Consider the following 16,263-nt stretch of genomic DNA (forward strand, 5'->3'; position numbering starts at 1 on the left):
TGTATAGACCATTGACCCTACTGAAATATTGCAGTGAATGCAGTTCTTTTTTTCTGCCAGCATCTTCCACGTGCAAGACTGCAATACAATGTGTTATCCAAGCATCAGAAAAATTGTTCCTCAAATGTAACAGCCAGAAGGTTAAAGAATGCTGCACCTTCCAAAGATTCAACCAAAATGATTCAAAGAGACTCAATATTTCACAGGATAAAATTTTATTTTTTTTATAAAAAAGATAGAACCAGATGTTACTTTTAAATGAAATCATTTATTAAACCAATCTGTTTTATAGGAGGTATATATATATTTTATCATTAAGACGAAATTCAATGAAATGACTATCTACAAGAATGACACTGATTGTTTTATTTTCATGTCACCATACATGAACAAATGAGTTTTATGTCTTATGAAAACATTTTACTCAGTATCAAAAATGTACACATTTTAATAACCATTGCTATGGTCTGAAGGTATTTTTACATTTAATTTCAAAAATAAGTGTCATTTCATAAGCTTAAATCATCCTATACATAACAGAAGTTTGTGTGGGTATACAGATAATTTTTCATGTTGTCACATACCTTCATGTTTGAGACAGGTGGGGGATTTGCATTTCTCTTTTTTGCGAAAGGCTAAAATACGTACTGATGTGAGCACAAAGCAATGTTTCTTAAAAACAAAACCAGTTTGAATGGCACAAGAGTTAGCATCTTTATAAATTAACAACCAGAGTTCTGGATTATGGAAACAGGTACATGAGATTCCAGTACTTTCCTTAGGGCTTCGCTCTCTGGAAGAATACCTGGTAAAAATTTATTAAAAATACATTTTAAGACAAAGGAAACATAAGACATGGAAGGGTCGAGGTGCAAGATAATTAGTTTGACAGAGCTCATTTTGTTTAACATACTTATTAACACACCAAGTTCAAGGATGTGACTTGTGTTATTCAATTACACTCACACTCTCAAAAATGAAGTACTCTGATACAATCTCTACAATTATAGCATCACTTTTTTTTGTTATTTCAAGTACTAAACATAGGCCACAACAATATCAAGCTACTGAGGAGATGGCAAGGTGCTGAGGATAAGTGACAATTCTGCAGATATACATCTGTTGTCTTTGCAAATAACTGCTTTTACTACTTGGAGATTCCCTATAGCTAAATCTATTAAATAATTCAGTATTTCAGTTTTACTTCAGGTCACTACCATGACTGAATTGTGTAACAAAGTTCAAATGGAACTAAAAGCTATTTAAAGAAAAAAATCTTTACCTTTAAGTAATTTTTAAAAACTTTAGCATCAGGCTGCTGAAGTGCTTGACAGAATTCCTGTAAGAAAGAATAAAGAAATACCAAATAACTAAATGAAGCAACAGGACAACCAGAGATACGTTAGGAGCATACAGAATACCTTGTACATAAAGCCATTGATATTCATTTGTATTTTCCCTAACGTCCAACCAAAGAAAAGCATGTTATGGATAAAAAACTGTAACAGGCTATGACAGGCCAAGTGCATTCTGGGGTGAAAAAACTATTTTCAAATACAGGATATCACATTCACTTTTAGCTTAATAGAATCAGGACTATCTATGAGGACTGCAACCAAGGCCTTTCTAAACTTCTAACTTTTCCAGTAACTTCTCGTGGCTTTGAAATGAGTATTTCAGATGAACATTTATGCTGAAGAAGCATTATGTACACACTAAGTGACTTGACTACAGCAGAACATGTCTGTCACTTGAAAAAGTTGTAATCTTAGATCAGAAAACACTGGGGCGCCAGCAAGAGATAATACTTGATCCTTACATATATTTAATGCTACTTGAGAGTTCTATGCTAAGTCAATTTGTCTCCCAGTGCAGCAAACCTTATTACTACAGTATCCAGATTAGTTGCAATTGAAGTTAAGTTGTCAGTGTTCATCTATCAATTTCTTCATGGCGATTCTTACCACATGGCCAGCAATACTTAATGTTGAAACAAGGGTCAGGTGTAAAATTTCACTTTTGAGAACCCTCTTGCACCACTCCAGAGTAAGCACACAAAAACCCCACACTTCATGTTGTACGTCATTTTTGACAGTAGAACCGGTGCTGCGGCTTAAATTTCTGTTGTGTTGAATACAGCCTTTATCATCACACTTTCTATACAATCAACATTCTCCATTTTACTTTTGAGTTACTACTTTGAGTTATTACTCAAAGGTATTCTGATACCTTTCCCTCAAGTTAAAATCTGAATTAAAGTAAGAAGATGGCTTAGTCAGACTCTTGCTGTAACTTTACTCCTTACACTAAATTAATCCTATTCTGATATTGCGTATCAGAACAAAGTTTTACAGAGGGATGGTAGGAGGTTAACTTTGTCAATATTAATTTTGTTCCCATTTAACATTTATGATTGTTAAGAGTTTTCCAAATGTTCTTTTAGGAATTCCTACCTGAATTATCTCAGGAGCTACTTGCAAAGAAGGCAAATATTCTTGCTGAAGATACTGAATGCACTCAGGACCCTAAGGAAAAGCAGTACACAATTTGTACAAATATATTTTTGTACATATGGGAAGTCATAGCCCTATACTGTATGGTACAGAGGAGTCTGAAAACAGATGGTCTACATGTCTATTTTACAGAGAAGTTACGCATATCAAATACCAAATGCTCATGTTATTCTCAGTTGTTAGCAAGTAAAATATTTCTAAATTTTGGCATTAAGGATTCTGCTGCAATTTGGTATCTTTCATTACATAGCAGAAGGATGGACTGAAATAAGCATTACAATACAGCCAGTCAGTTTGTTACATGTCAACTGTAAAAGTCAGTTAAGTAAGAAGGTGGCCCTAATTTCACTACCCGACATATGAAAGAAAAAAATTAAACATTTGGCAATTAGTATCTGCCAATTGCTTTACCATACTACTCCCGTTGCAAAATTTAGTAGCCAAGTATCCGTGACATAGAGTTTCTCTTCTTGTAACACTGACTATGTAATTTGCAGTGGACTGAAAAACGGACTAATGAAATGGAACTTCAAAACCTTTGAGAGAAGCAGGCAGACAGGTCTGTTTCGGTTATCACATTAAGTTTTGTTTTCTTTGTCTGCATTTATCAGATACCTCTCATCACAACAGGGATTACTGTACATAGGCAGTATATAAACATGACCCAATACATCTAGCAGGGGAAAGTGAATCAACTTTATTAATTCACACTAGAACTAGAACATGGTATACAGTTCACGAGGGGAAAAGAATATTTCAGATTATTTTCCCATATTTGTATCAGTAGCGTTAAAAGATATAGTATTTGTAATAGGAAATGATTTCATTTACCAAAGCTTGATTTCCTACAGATTTCTCTCTTCATTGTTTTTGGTGAAAAAGGAGCAAACTCAGTTCTCCTCAATGAAAACACAATCTTTTCTCTGCCAGCTTGTAACTTCTTACAATTTCTGTGTAGTTGTAACTTTTACTTACATCTGACAGAAAAGTTAGCCAGCAAGTTAAAAGGTGTAGCACGAAACAGTAACATGAACACAAACTGTTTCATTTCCCATTAAAAATAGAAATATGCTATAGTGTTTTATTCATTAGACAATGCGATACTAAATTTTTTCCCATAAATGTTTTTCAATCTAGTCTCTGACTTGAAAGATAGTTGTCACAAAAGTACTCTATAGCACATCTCTAATTGCTCTTCGATGTCAGCTGAAGTACTACACTGGAAAGTGAGAGAATGCCAACTGATCCATTAAACACAGTAACAATCAAGTGAGCGGGTTTTTCTCCTTAATGAAGACTCAATATTTTGCAGTAATTAAGGAGGTAGAACTACTGGATCCTATATCCCCACACAACATTACTGTCATCCTATTATTATATGTAAGAGTAGAGTAGTAATTCACCCTAGTATCCAATTTTTAGAAATTGATAAAAACACTAGAAAGAAACCTGCAAGAGTTATTCCCTGTATTATATATCATGAAGCTTACCCTTTTGAGATGAATTGTTTTTAACGTCACTGCACATTCTGATAAAGCCTGCAATGTAATACAGAACATTAGACTGTTCAATTAGTCTGTTAAGTACTGAAAGCCAAAGAACCTAACAAGGCCCAAAACAAGGGTTTGTTCATGCCATTATTCCCTCATTTTCCCCTCACACAATGCAACAGCTTCAACCTTACAATTTTTGTTCCACTCTAACCAGAAAAATTTCTGTCACAGCTGAACTCAAAATGAACTAAAGAACAGCCACCTCTGTGTGTTCCCTTTCACTGAACATCAGTTAGTAAGTAATACAGGTCTGTGTTAAATACTCATATATGCAATTCTCCAGCTTGATTTTGAGCACAGGTGAACTACAGAATACAGTACCACAATATTAAATAAGCAATCATCCAGGCACCTCAATTAAAAAACCCAAGAGATTTTATTTCTGAGACTACAATCTTTGATACCACATGGCCACTGCAGCTTTCTTAGCTTGAATCTGCCCCACAAGAACAAAAGCGAAAAAAAAGTCCATAATACACACCAGCACTGTCTGGGCATCTGCCAAGTCAAACGTTTGCTTCAAAGGTGCTAAGAAACATGCAGGAACAATGTGCTTGTACACAAAGTCTGCAAAACCTACTGGTCCATCTTTACCTCCTGAAAAGAAAAATAAAATCCCATGTCTTATTATTGCTTCATGGCTAGTGGCAGCTGCAAAGGAATTATGGACAGACAGTCTTACCCCAAAGCTCCACCAGCTTAGAAAGAATAATAAAACAAGTCTTCTGTGCAATAGGATCTGGGTAATCCACTGCTCCTTGAATGACAGTGAACAACACACGCTCCACATTCTGTGCACCTTAAACACATTAAAATGAGCTTGTCATTTCAACCGGCAGCCTAAAATGTTTCTGTACTCTTACACTATTTTATATAAATACTGACCTGGAAGACATGCTTCCACTTCAAAATAGCTCTTTTTTGCACAAATCTCAAATATTTTTGGGAAGTTTCCCCTACGATGCAAGACAACTCTTATTTAGGTTATAATTGTGTTTGGGTTTGTTTTTTTTTTAATTTTATTTTGGAGATTTTAATTGCTCTTCTGGCCTTTAACACACACAAAAGTGAGGGGGTACTTTGACCTGTTTACAAATATAAGTTTTCTCCTCTCTCCCCAAACCTGGTAGAGTTAATTAAAACTCAGCAGCACTGAAGTAGTTCACTTATCTTTCAATACATGGAAAGATATTTTTATTACACTTCAAATTTCTGTGCTGCATCTATGCTTATTCCTGTTTGATTCCTTTAAAAATTTCTTGGCCCACCACAACTACCAAGTGCCTCTTTCAAGAAAGCTCTCTCTACTTCGTAATGCCACCCTTTCTTTTCCCACAGGTATTACCATCATTTTAGGATGGGGGGAAGGAATTTTGAGCTCCACCTATCAGATGAGTCACTTTAAAGCTTCTCAAGTCCCTAGCCATTTTGATGGAATACAAACTGAGAGAATTACTTAAAAGTATCAAGCAACTGGACATCTGACTTCAAATTCCTCTTATGAAAACCACCAATATGCATTTGGCCACTAAGGGTGAGGAAAACCTGGTAAATACATATCTAAGTCATATGATGCCTTCTACCATAGAAAACACAATCAAGTGGTAGTAATCAAAAAATTACAGAAATACTGATGTGTCTTTCAGAATATGAACACCACAATGAATACAGGCAGCTGTGAACAGTCTCACCCAACAGGTTTGAACATTCCTATACATCGTTATATATTGTATCATCTCCGATTCACCAATCAAATACAATAATGCATGAGGATTTATTATACACCGCTCTTCTTCTTATAGACCCAGTGATCACATGTAAGCTGCAAAGATCAAGAGGAAGAATATGCCTGTTATAGCCAGATTTCACAAACCCAAATTCTTGTGCAACAGGCAAGTTGAATACTGTATTTACCTTAGTCCATTCTATCTTAACATAGTTAATGGTACTTGACAGGAACTGGGTTAATGATTTTAGTACACACACTTAGATGAGAATAACCATAGTACTGTCCTTTGAGAAAATGAACTACTTGCCTTGATTAGCTATGACTTCACTCATACCACTGCCAGTTACTGTCTGCAGAAAAGCAAAGTAACTCCTCCGTAACATTTGTTTTTCTAAAGCAGCAGACTGGTCATTTTCTTCCGCTGGAAGGAGCAACACCTCAAAAATGGCACGAAGTAGTGGCATAAACATCTGCTGCAGAAAAGGTGAAACCTGTGTCTGTGGAGGTTGGAAGAGGGTATAATTTCAAACAGTTACAAAAACTGAACATTTGGAAATTAAAAGCTTGTTACAATTCTCAGCTTTGACTCACCTTTAAAGTTAGTATTTTCATGTACCAGCTACTTATAACAAAGTGAGTCACATCAGGGTCCCCATGAACATAACTGCATCTTGACTTACATGCCACCTATTTCAAGCCTTTTGTACAAAAACATCTAGTCCTGTCTGGTCTCATTCCGAGCAGGAACAGAAGCTTTTTCAGCATTTCTCACCCTTCTGTTCAGACAGACACTATTTCAAATTCCCTGAAATATCAAGGTGGGCTATTGTAAAGTCACTGTAGTTAGGGAAAATGCATCTCTGAGACATTAAAACTGGCAGCAGGCCATCTTTTGTAGTACTTGGCTTTTCCTGAGCTGAAATAGTACTGGCATTACAGAATAAACTTGTCACTTCTGTCCTACACTTGCAGTGAGAATTGTATGTAAGGACACTAAATTAGTGGAACACTTCTGAACTGGAAAACTGAAGGTGTGTGCTATTCAGCAACATCCTAGAGTTCCATAAAGAGGCAACTCAGATGTTCATTTCTTAATGCTTAAGCAAGGTAAAGAGACGATTAAAGATAAAACCTTGAAAGTATTCAAGGCGAGACTATTGAAGTTAGGATCTTTATTTTAACATATTGTAATAAGAATGACAAAGAATCACAAAAAGTTAAACATTACACCTGAACATGGTACTTGTCCAGTCTTGCTCCTGTGACTTTTTTCCTACCTTCAACTTATACAGACCATTTTAATTATCTACAGTTATCTTGAATTGCTTTTAGCATAACTTGCAAAAACGACTTGAGCAGTGTCTTCCTCCCTAATCTCTGAAATACTTGATTTTTCAAAATTCTTTCTCTGCAGATGAGATAGACCAAACAGAGGTCCACATGCTAGATTCCAACAGGTATATTATGGCTCTGTTCCACAGCTCACAAAATGCACTTCTCAACTTCTAGTAATTTTAATTTCGCATTCTGCCAAAAGGCTTATTTAAACTGATTTAAAGGGCTTCTTAATCTTCTCATACAGCAATGAATTTCCCATCCATTAACAACAGCGCAATATTCTTGTGGCACCTCCAGGGAATAAACCACGAGTAACAAGTTAGTAACTTCATATATTTCATTGACTTTGAACTGCTTGAAACAAGGAAGCTCTCAAAGGCTACACTTCAAGAACCTTTGGTAGATACTCACTCGACAGTCCTACTCCCACTTAATACATATCTCATGCCTCCATTTCAAAACCTCCGTGTCTGTCAATCTATTTTGAATAACAATACTCTAAGCCTCAGTGTATTTTTATGCAACATCACTGCACTGAGATCTTGTAAATCAGTATTACTCCTTATACATGCAGCTGATATTTCTGTATCTCTGTATCTCCTGGAAATCTAAGAAATGAGAAAATTCACTTCAGAGCTTGCACAGTTTATAACGTTAGCTTAACACTTTGGTAGTGGGCATGAAGTTAATTGTGTCAATAAAAAAATCATTTTGTGCTGGACGTAGTATTTTAAAACATTAACCCCCAAAATTTAGAAACATAAAATTCTGAGACTAATCAAAGGAAAATGCTCATTTAATCACTTCAAGTCCAGCAAGACACAACTGTGGTTGAAGACTATGTTTCCTAGTAGCAGCCTTAGAAATACGCTTACTTACTAATTGCGAGACGAAGTTCTGACACATAGCTATGTTTTCTGGAACCAGAAAAGAGGAGGTATCAGCAACACTTTGACCCTGAAAAGCTTATTCAATATCATACCTTGAACTTAGCTGTTATTTGGTTTATAAGAGGAATGAATTCTTGAAGATCTTTTGCTTCACAATCTTTAAGCATGTGTTCAGAGGCTGAAGGAATGAATGGAAGAACTTCTTCCTCTAGACAAATAATCATGCGGTGAAGGAAAGTGCGGACACCACTTCTCAGAACTTCCTTTTGTAATGGACAACTGAGAGCTGGCAAAAATGTTTGTAAGCAGTCCAGATAAACTTCCGAGCAGCCACACTGTTTTACAGTTTGCTTATTGCTGAAAGCCTTGCTGGTTCGGCTGTAAAAGCAATACACCAAGTTTTACATAAGCTCACGTTCCAATACAATGACGAAGCAATAACACTGAGAATAACATTGCTTTAACACCCATGCGCTAAGCTAGAACATTACATTTCATGAAATGGGAGCCAAACACTGGAAGTAATGAACAGAATTATTTGACATGCACTAGTTACACTTTGGCAGTTTTTGGAGAATTGAATTCTAACAATTTACAAACAACATATGATTAGAAAAGCTCCATACCATTCTTTTGAGGAAGGGAATAGATGCTGGTTCATTATAAGCTTGCTCAATATTCTCTGTATCTGCACCCATAGCAGCATTTTCTAAGGGGACTTAACTCGTTTTCTGGGCTACCATAAGAAATTCTACAACTACTGATGATTTTCTAGGTCAATAAAGCACAGGTAGAAACTCAGCCCCTCCTCCCAATAAATCCTTTATAGTTCCCTTTTACTCAAACTAGAAACATAGAGTCACTGTGCTGTACCTACCTAGCAAACCCAACGGCATGATTGAGGCAGTCAGCCAGTGCCATCTGTCTGTCCTCATCTTGTGCCATCACCAGTTTTTCTAACAATACTTTGAACTTCTCCATCAGTGGAGTCAACAAATTCCTCATTAGAACCTGTTTTCTTTCTGCAGAGTATTCGCTGTTAACTATTAATACTCCGGCTGTTTCATAAATGAAAAGTTGATCATCACTGCTTAACAGAGCCTGGTAACCATTCTCCTAAAACAGAAGATAACAGGCACAATTCACTAAATGTCCTTTATCAAAGTTGTCTTCTCAAAGTTTAAAGATACTACTCTTTCTTTAATCATCCCTAAGTAATCTCTACAGTACATTTACAATAGTTTTATTCTCTTCCCACTTAAGTAGAAGTGTCAAGTACAGGTAAAAACAGTTAAAGGAACAATTATTTTTAAACAATTCAGACAGATAGCCTTCTGTATATACCCATCTCTAGCCTATACTCCCAGACACCCACATAAGCAAGATCACTAAAATTAGGTACAAATATAAGCATGTAAGTGATCTCACACCAAAAAAACAAGACAATTATTTGTGTTTAAATGTTTGTGTGCTAAGCTTAGAATTCGTTAAGTAGTCAGGCACACCAATGAGCAAGTGTAAGCCTTATTTAGTACAAAACCCTGCTGTAAATACTCACAGGAGGAGAAAGTTCAAGCAGGTCTTGTATTCTATTCAGAACATCTTCAATAAAGGGATTCATTTGCTTACTGAAGTAAAACACAAGTACATAACACTATTTAGAAGTGTGTGCATTTTTACAGGCTTCCTGGTATTTTATCTAAACTATAAAGCTAGACCCTAAACTACCTTCTCAATATAGAACTGCCCTTTAAATATCAAAGGACAGTTGTAGAAAAACCTGGCTTATGGATATGGTGCTTGTGGCAGGCCAAACAGATATACCGCACAGTGGGAAATAAACATTTTTTTCCCTCATTTTTTTAAAACATGCAGAAATAGCCTCACTTGTCTGATTGAAACATTTTTCTTAACAGTTGAAAAATGTGATCCTTCTGAAATCTAAACCACCTTGGAGCTTCTCCTGCCTCTACATTAAATACATGACTGTGAAACAAGACCAACAGGACAGGACTGTTTGAAGGGCTCTAATACACCGAGTAAACTTCATCAGTACAAATTCTGTAAATATTGAGAATTTGGTCAAGGACAGGAAAAAGTTACTCCTGGGAGGCTCCAGATCCACTCACTCTCAGCTGGGCTCACTGAGGAAAAGCAGGACATACACTTACATTGTTGATCAGTTTTAACATCTAATCAAAATAAGCTGAGCATATGTATTTGAGTTCTTTGTTCTGTGACAAATTTTTCCACTGCTACCTCAGTATCACACAACAGGACAACCCTGCCAGAGCACTGGTTCGATGTATTACTTCACTGCAGTCCACTGGAAGCCCAGCCTGTTCCAGTGATAACTATGATACCCGGAAGGGCTATGTATGGTAAATTCTGTGCAAACTGGATACATTTGTAACAGCTTTACTCACTTAAGAGACTTGACAAATCTGGAAAAGAGGTAAGCTGTTCGACTTCGGACTTTGGGACTTGTATGGCGAAGACCACGGTGATCTAAAAATGCCATCTGCAATCAAGAAAGCATCTCAGTCTTAGAATCCCTAAGCAAGGGCGGGGGGTGGGGCTAATCATTCAGCTATTTAAGAAACCCAGCTTCTTCAGCGACCTTCAGAAAATATGAAAATTTCCTAAGTCTACAGAACTGACCTAGTCGAAAATGCAAATGAGACAAAACTTACTAGAACAGCTGGAATGTGCTGAGGTTCAACAGCAAAGAATTTTTCGTATCTAACCACTGTTTCAAAGAATTCCAGGGTCACTGATGTATGTTGATAGGCACTAACACCAGAAGTCACCAGCTACAAATAAAAGCATTAGCAAGTTAGTACATTGGCCATTTATAACACCACATTACAATGTAGGTGACATGGTGGTAATTAAGATGAGCCATTTGAACTGCAACGTTCCAGTTTTTATTAGTGTTTTTAAATAGCTTCCACAACACACATGCTTACCGTTCTCATCATGTCTTGTAAAGCCGTAGCTTTTGTAACATCACCAGAGAAGTGAGCACCATGAGATACAGGAAGAGCCTCAGCCAACATATACAGCAGCCTTATTGCCACTTCTACTTCCATAAATCGCGTAGTCTGCCAATTCCTAGAGAATGAACATGAAGATCATCTTAGTCTGTAGCAGCTTATGAAATAATCAAAGTTCTAACATGTTAGTATTTTCTTTTGAGCCTTCTTCATATGAACAGTATAAAACCAGCAGATTTAAACTAAGAAAACACTGTAAGACCTAGGCAGTATTTCAGGATGCTTCTGGAAAACTTTATCCACGAATGCATCACCTCTCCGTGAGAGCACTACCCACTACCACTACCAATTTTCTTCCACCAGTTTCAACTTGAAAGCTACAGACTTCTTGAAGTACTTGGGTACAAAACCACCTACTATGACATGTGGACAAGCCATTCAGCTTCACTTAAAAAGAGGGCTCGCTAACGAGCAAGGTACAAGGAAGTCACCAACAATAGGAGACTCATATTTGTATAGACACAACTGTCCTCCTAGTCAGGCAACTAGCAATGTTTCTTTATTTACATGCATAGTTTCCTGGACTGGTTCTGCTCTTTTTGTAAAAAATACTTCAGTTTTGTTTCTTTTCCCTATCCAATCTTCGTTTTCTGACAGCAGTAATACACAAATTTATTTGTCACATCTCATTAGGATTTCCTTGAGATGTAAAGTGAACACCTGTCTAAATGGCTGTTGCTGTGCATGTAAGTGACAAAGATCAAGAGATCTCCAGGAAAAAAAATTAGCTGCCATTTAAGGTTATGAAGAGAAAGCTTATTCTTTATAAGCAGCTGAGTAAAAGATCATGATAAATAGAACTTTGCATAAAGTTGTAACAAGCTCATTCTATCAATTGGCTTCACACTTACATTCATTACAAACTCTGACAGTTACAAAAGGCAAAAAAAGCTAAGGGCATTGTGTAAACAAGTTAAAAGCTCCAACTTACTGCAGTGTAGTGTTAAAAACTCTGCGGACAGATGCCAACAGTAACTCTGGTGAGACCTGAGCAAGTCTGTCCAGCAACAGTTTCAACTGTTTTCTGTACTCCACAAACATTGCTTCATCTTCACCCTACAAAGCATTCATATGTCAGTGAAGGCCATATTTTTGTGTTTAAATTAATCCACACCACTTCATACAATTACACCTACAAAAAAACGCGTACATATGAGAACAGCATACACACTCAGAGAATTCAATAATGCTCACCCCTATGCTCTTGCAACACAACGACAGGCTCCTTTTTTTGGCCGATTGCAGTATGTTCAAGATCTACTGCATTCAGTCCAGAAACATATTAAAAAGGCTCTCCAAACTGAAAACTGCCAAAGTACAAGAAATAAAATGCTCTTGGCAAAGCCTTATTGACCCAGTTCTTGAAAATTGACTCACTCCTCAAAGATGTTCTTTCTCTGCATCCAGCTTAGTTTTAAAATTAAACTGACAGAAACATTCATGATGGACTGCATACAGTTTTACTCGACCTTTTTAAAACTATAGCTCTCTGAACAGCCTGGAGCAAAAGTAAGTCTAACATATTCAATCATTATTGCTGGCTGACAGAGATGTAAGCATGGGAGGAAGGTGAAATCGAAGACCTTCCGCCTCTTTTAGTTTATTTTTGCAGAGGTTTGACCATCTGAAGTACGTCAAACAGCATCTCCTAAAGAGTTTTATGACACAGTGTTTCTCAGATCTTTTTGCAAGACAGAAATGATGTGCAGAAACATGCAAACTCACACTGAACAAGCCAGCTCAACAGCTATGTTTAGCTAACAGCACAGCTGTATTTGTCTAGGAATAGTTCTGCACAAATGCAGCCAGAAATACTCTGTTAACTGAAGTGGCTTGGACTTCCCTTTACTATGTTGTTTTGTCCTATGCAGACATGCCCAGAGGTTTAAAAAGCTTTCCACATAGGAAAAAAAATTCAGCCTACAGACCTTTGCTTCCTACCTTCAAATCCTTAGTCTACGAAACATACAGATTTTAAAAGCAAGCTGCATTTGTCTGTTTATTCATATAACACAATACCTCATTTTCAAAATTATATTCTTCATCATATGTCAACTTCTTCATAACAGCCAACATGATTGCCTAAGATAAAAACAGAACTGTAAGTGTAGAAGCAGACAAGTGATAAGAAGCAACAGTTAAAATCCTACAGTAAAGGAACATTAAAGCAAGCGTTAAATGTTTACAAATATTTTAAATCCCACTTGAATTATTTCAGAGGTTTAGCAGAAGTAACAGTCCAAATTAAAACAGATGGATTTTACCCAAACAATACACAGATGCCATTCCAGATACACAACATAGACGACTTGGAGCTCTCAGTCTCTGACAGTATTATCTGGCTTTGTTTCCTGCTTATAATCTGTGCCATTTGGTTCACATTGAAAAAAGCAGTTCAGATGACTGAACTAGGCAGAGGAAGCTAAACAGGTTGTCCAAGATCCTGTTTTAAAGGGGCAGGTCAGCTTAGTCGTAACATTAACTTCTCTAATAGCTCAACATCCTTGAAAGCTTTTTTTTGGGACAGGTTAACGAGCTGAATTGGTTCAGCAAAGAATCCAAGAGTAAGAGCCAGAAGCAGCAAAGCAGAAAAAGAAGAGCAAAACCTTCCCTTTTCAGCAGCAGCAAGTTGTTAGATTAGTCAAGGCACTGATGTGCAATTTCACTTTAGTAGGGACTGTTGGTAAGTCCCAAAACAGGAATAAAGATTTGATCTCGTCTCTACTGAAGTCTCAAACTCTAAATGTATCACTTTGATCCTACTAAGCATTCAGGTTTTTAGAACTCTGATTTAATGTTTAACATACACGGAGTAGTCAATTCTATTCATGCTTTTCAGGATGGATAGAAATTGGACTCACAGTTAGCTAAAACAAGTGTTTAACAAATCTACTGTATTTTAATTTTCACTTTATTTGAACAGTTTGTTCTAGGGAACCTACAAAACAGGCCATATCCATATACCTGTTACAAGGAACCCGTTCACTGAATATTGCAGAAGACTCAGCAGAATTATTTGATCAGCACTTGAGAGTACCTCATCCCTACACCTACTACCAGGTGAAAAGCCAAATTTGTGTCTTTTCATATTAATTAAATTCAGTATCCAACAGCTTTTACTATAACTGCAGCAAATGAAAATGCTGATCATATCAGCAAGAACTTGATTGGCATTTTGCAATTCTCTTCCAGCACTGGAGGTTCTGAATGCAGATAGCCATAAATTTCAGACAAATATTAAACAAGTGAATGAGGTAAATTTTGAAAAAAAACCCTACAAACTTTTGACAAATGAATCACAATTACGTATTTTGCACTGTAAGTGCAAAACTTTAAATTCTGTAACACCACAATGGACCAATGAATTAAAATTGGGTTACTGAACTGAAATTCCTGGTGTTCTTGCAGAAACAGACACTTGTAATACTTGGAGGAAGAACATGGTCAAATAGCAAGAATGTGACCAGGCGTTCCATTTACACCAAGTGTCAGCATTTCTGAGAAGTCTCTGCTGCTCTGTAAGAAGTCATATAAAGAATTAAAATAACTGCAAAATATTAATGTGATACACTTGTAGCCAGAAATGCTTAGAAACACCTGTCATTTTAAGAATTAAAACTGTAATCCTGCTGATGAGAAAATACTCTGGGACTTCAGAGACACAATAAACAAGATCCCCTTTTTTCCTATTCAAATAATGAATAAGTTGAAAGTGAGAACTTCTTAGGTGCAAAACTTTAAAGGAATGCTGCTAAGCATGCAATTTAAAGCTTAAGTCGGACAGCAATAAGATTTAGACTATTTCCAAATACTTTCTTCTTACGAGTTGGACGAAAGAAGAAAATTGGTATGACCACTTCTCAGTTTAACACAAATCCTCAAGAAGTGCTCAGTAAAATTAAGAAGTAATTATAACAAAGTTCTTCAGTATGAAAGCAAATTTAACAAAACAATAGATTTCAGGACAGTAACACATTCAAATTGTAAGTGTCTTAAGTGCACTGCAGTAATTTGGTTTGATTCAATTATAAGAACAAAAGACACAGAGCAACAATAAGATTCAGTGATGTTCTCAAACTTCTCTTCTTGTGTTACCTCCTCCAATTTAAACAGACATTAGACAAAACCAGATCAAGATAATCTAGACCACAGTTATCCAAATTCAACTTTTCATGTTACAACTGGTACAGAATTCAGTTTTCTTTGTAAAGGAAAAGGAATCACAGCTGTCAGCTATATGAACTTACAAAACACCTGCACCAATCTGATCAGTTCAACATCTAAATTAGTACATCCACACTGGTGCAGAAGGGTCATATGGAAAAGGAATTTAAAAAGGACTGTGATTAAAAAAACAACAAAGTTTACTACCTCCAAAACTGGACATGAAGTTTATTTATTAAACTTAATGCTTTATAGATAAACTTAGGCTTAATGCATAGTTTAGTGTAACGATTAACGTATAACTGCTCATTACAAGTACAACTGTTATATTTCAGTTGCAGCTTCTTTCATAAGTTTAACTTATGGTACTATCAAGGGTTAAGTATTATGACAACCCTTTCCATACTTCTTCCAATCCTTTGGAATTAGGGCAAGTTTTCGTAAAAATATAAAGCTTCAGGAAAAACCCCTCCTTTTCTGTCTTGATTTAAGAACATTATCAACTGTACAGGGGCTTACCAACATACACGTAAGAGTTGCTTAGGAAGACCAGCTCTAAAATAGCTTTCATCTTCATACACAATTCAATCTAGGTTTACTATTTAAAGAAACAGCTGTAGTTACTTAGCAGGAGATGGAACATACTGTCCTTACATTTAAGTCTTCCCTTTTAATTAGTCACACACACACACTTCAAGGCACATAAATAAAACGTGATTTGTTTCAACAAAATGGAAAATTTTGACCCAGTGTGTTACTAAAAAAAAAATCTAGCAGAAAAATACTTACCTCTACATTAGCTTTTTGTTGGTCTGAAAGTGCAGAAAGCTGTAAAATAAGTTTCAAGTGTTATGTTTTGCATAGTAACTCCTTTGTTGCTGTCCAATAAAAAAGCAAAGCTGCCTTTTCCTAACAGCCATATGCTCTGCAAACCTTCTTTCCACTTAACGTAAGATTTAACCCAATTCCCTGAGATTTCTAAACAACACTATAGAAATAGCATGACCACAGCCATTAAAG

At 36.3% G+C, this 16,263-nt stretch overlaps 1 protein-coding gene across 4 annotated transcripts in view; it reads right to left on the reverse strand.

Annotated features, from left to right (window-relative positions):
* Positions 1-230: 230 nt before the first annotated feature.
* XPOT (exportin for tRNA) overlaps positions 231-16,263 on the reverse strand; it is a 29,137-nt gene continuing 13,104 nt past the window's right edge. For all 4 annotated transcript variants that reach the window (XM_075427781.1, XM_075427780.1, XM_075427782.1 and 1 more), the window contains exons 10-25: positions 16,033-16,071; positions 13,099-13,161; positions 12,011-12,135; positions 10,993-11,137; positions 10,717-10,836; positions 10,450-10,544; positions 9,582-9,651; positions 8,901-9,139; positions 8,116-8,401; positions 6,103-6,292; positions 4,749-4,865; positions 4,548-4,663; positions 4,004-4,051; positions 2,454-2,525; positions 1,283-1,339; positions 231-805 (exon numbers count right to left, since the gene is read on the reverse strand). In XM_075427781.1, coding sequence (XP_075283896.1) covers positions 779-805; positions 1,283-1,339; positions 2,454-2,525; positions 4,004-4,051; positions 4,548-4,663; positions 4,749-4,865; positions 6,103-6,292; positions 8,116-8,401; positions 8,901-9,139; positions 9,582-9,651; positions 10,450-10,544; positions 10,717-10,836; positions 10,993-11,137; positions 12,011-12,135; positions 13,099-13,161; positions 16,033-16,071 — 1,809 coding nt within the window. In that variant the 3' untranslated portion in view covers positions 231-778. The remainder of the gene's footprint in view (positions 806-1,282; positions 1,340-2,453; positions 2,526-4,003; positions 4,052-4,547; positions 4,664-4,748; positions 4,866-6,102; positions 6,293-8,115; positions 8,402-8,900; positions 9,140-9,581; positions 9,652-10,449; positions 10,545-10,716; positions 10,837-10,992; positions 11,138-12,010; positions 12,136-13,098; positions 13,162-16,032; positions 16,072-16,263) is intronic.

The sequence above is a fragment of the Opisthocomus hoazin genome, chromosome 8 (assembly GCF_030867145.1).
Source record: "Opisthocomus hoazin isolate bOpiHoa1 chromosome 8, bOpiHoa1.hap1, whole genome shotgun sequence".
Classification (NCBI taxonomy): Eukaryota; Metazoa; Chordata; class Aves; order Opisthocomiformes; family Opisthocomidae; genus Opisthocomus; species Opisthocomus hoazin.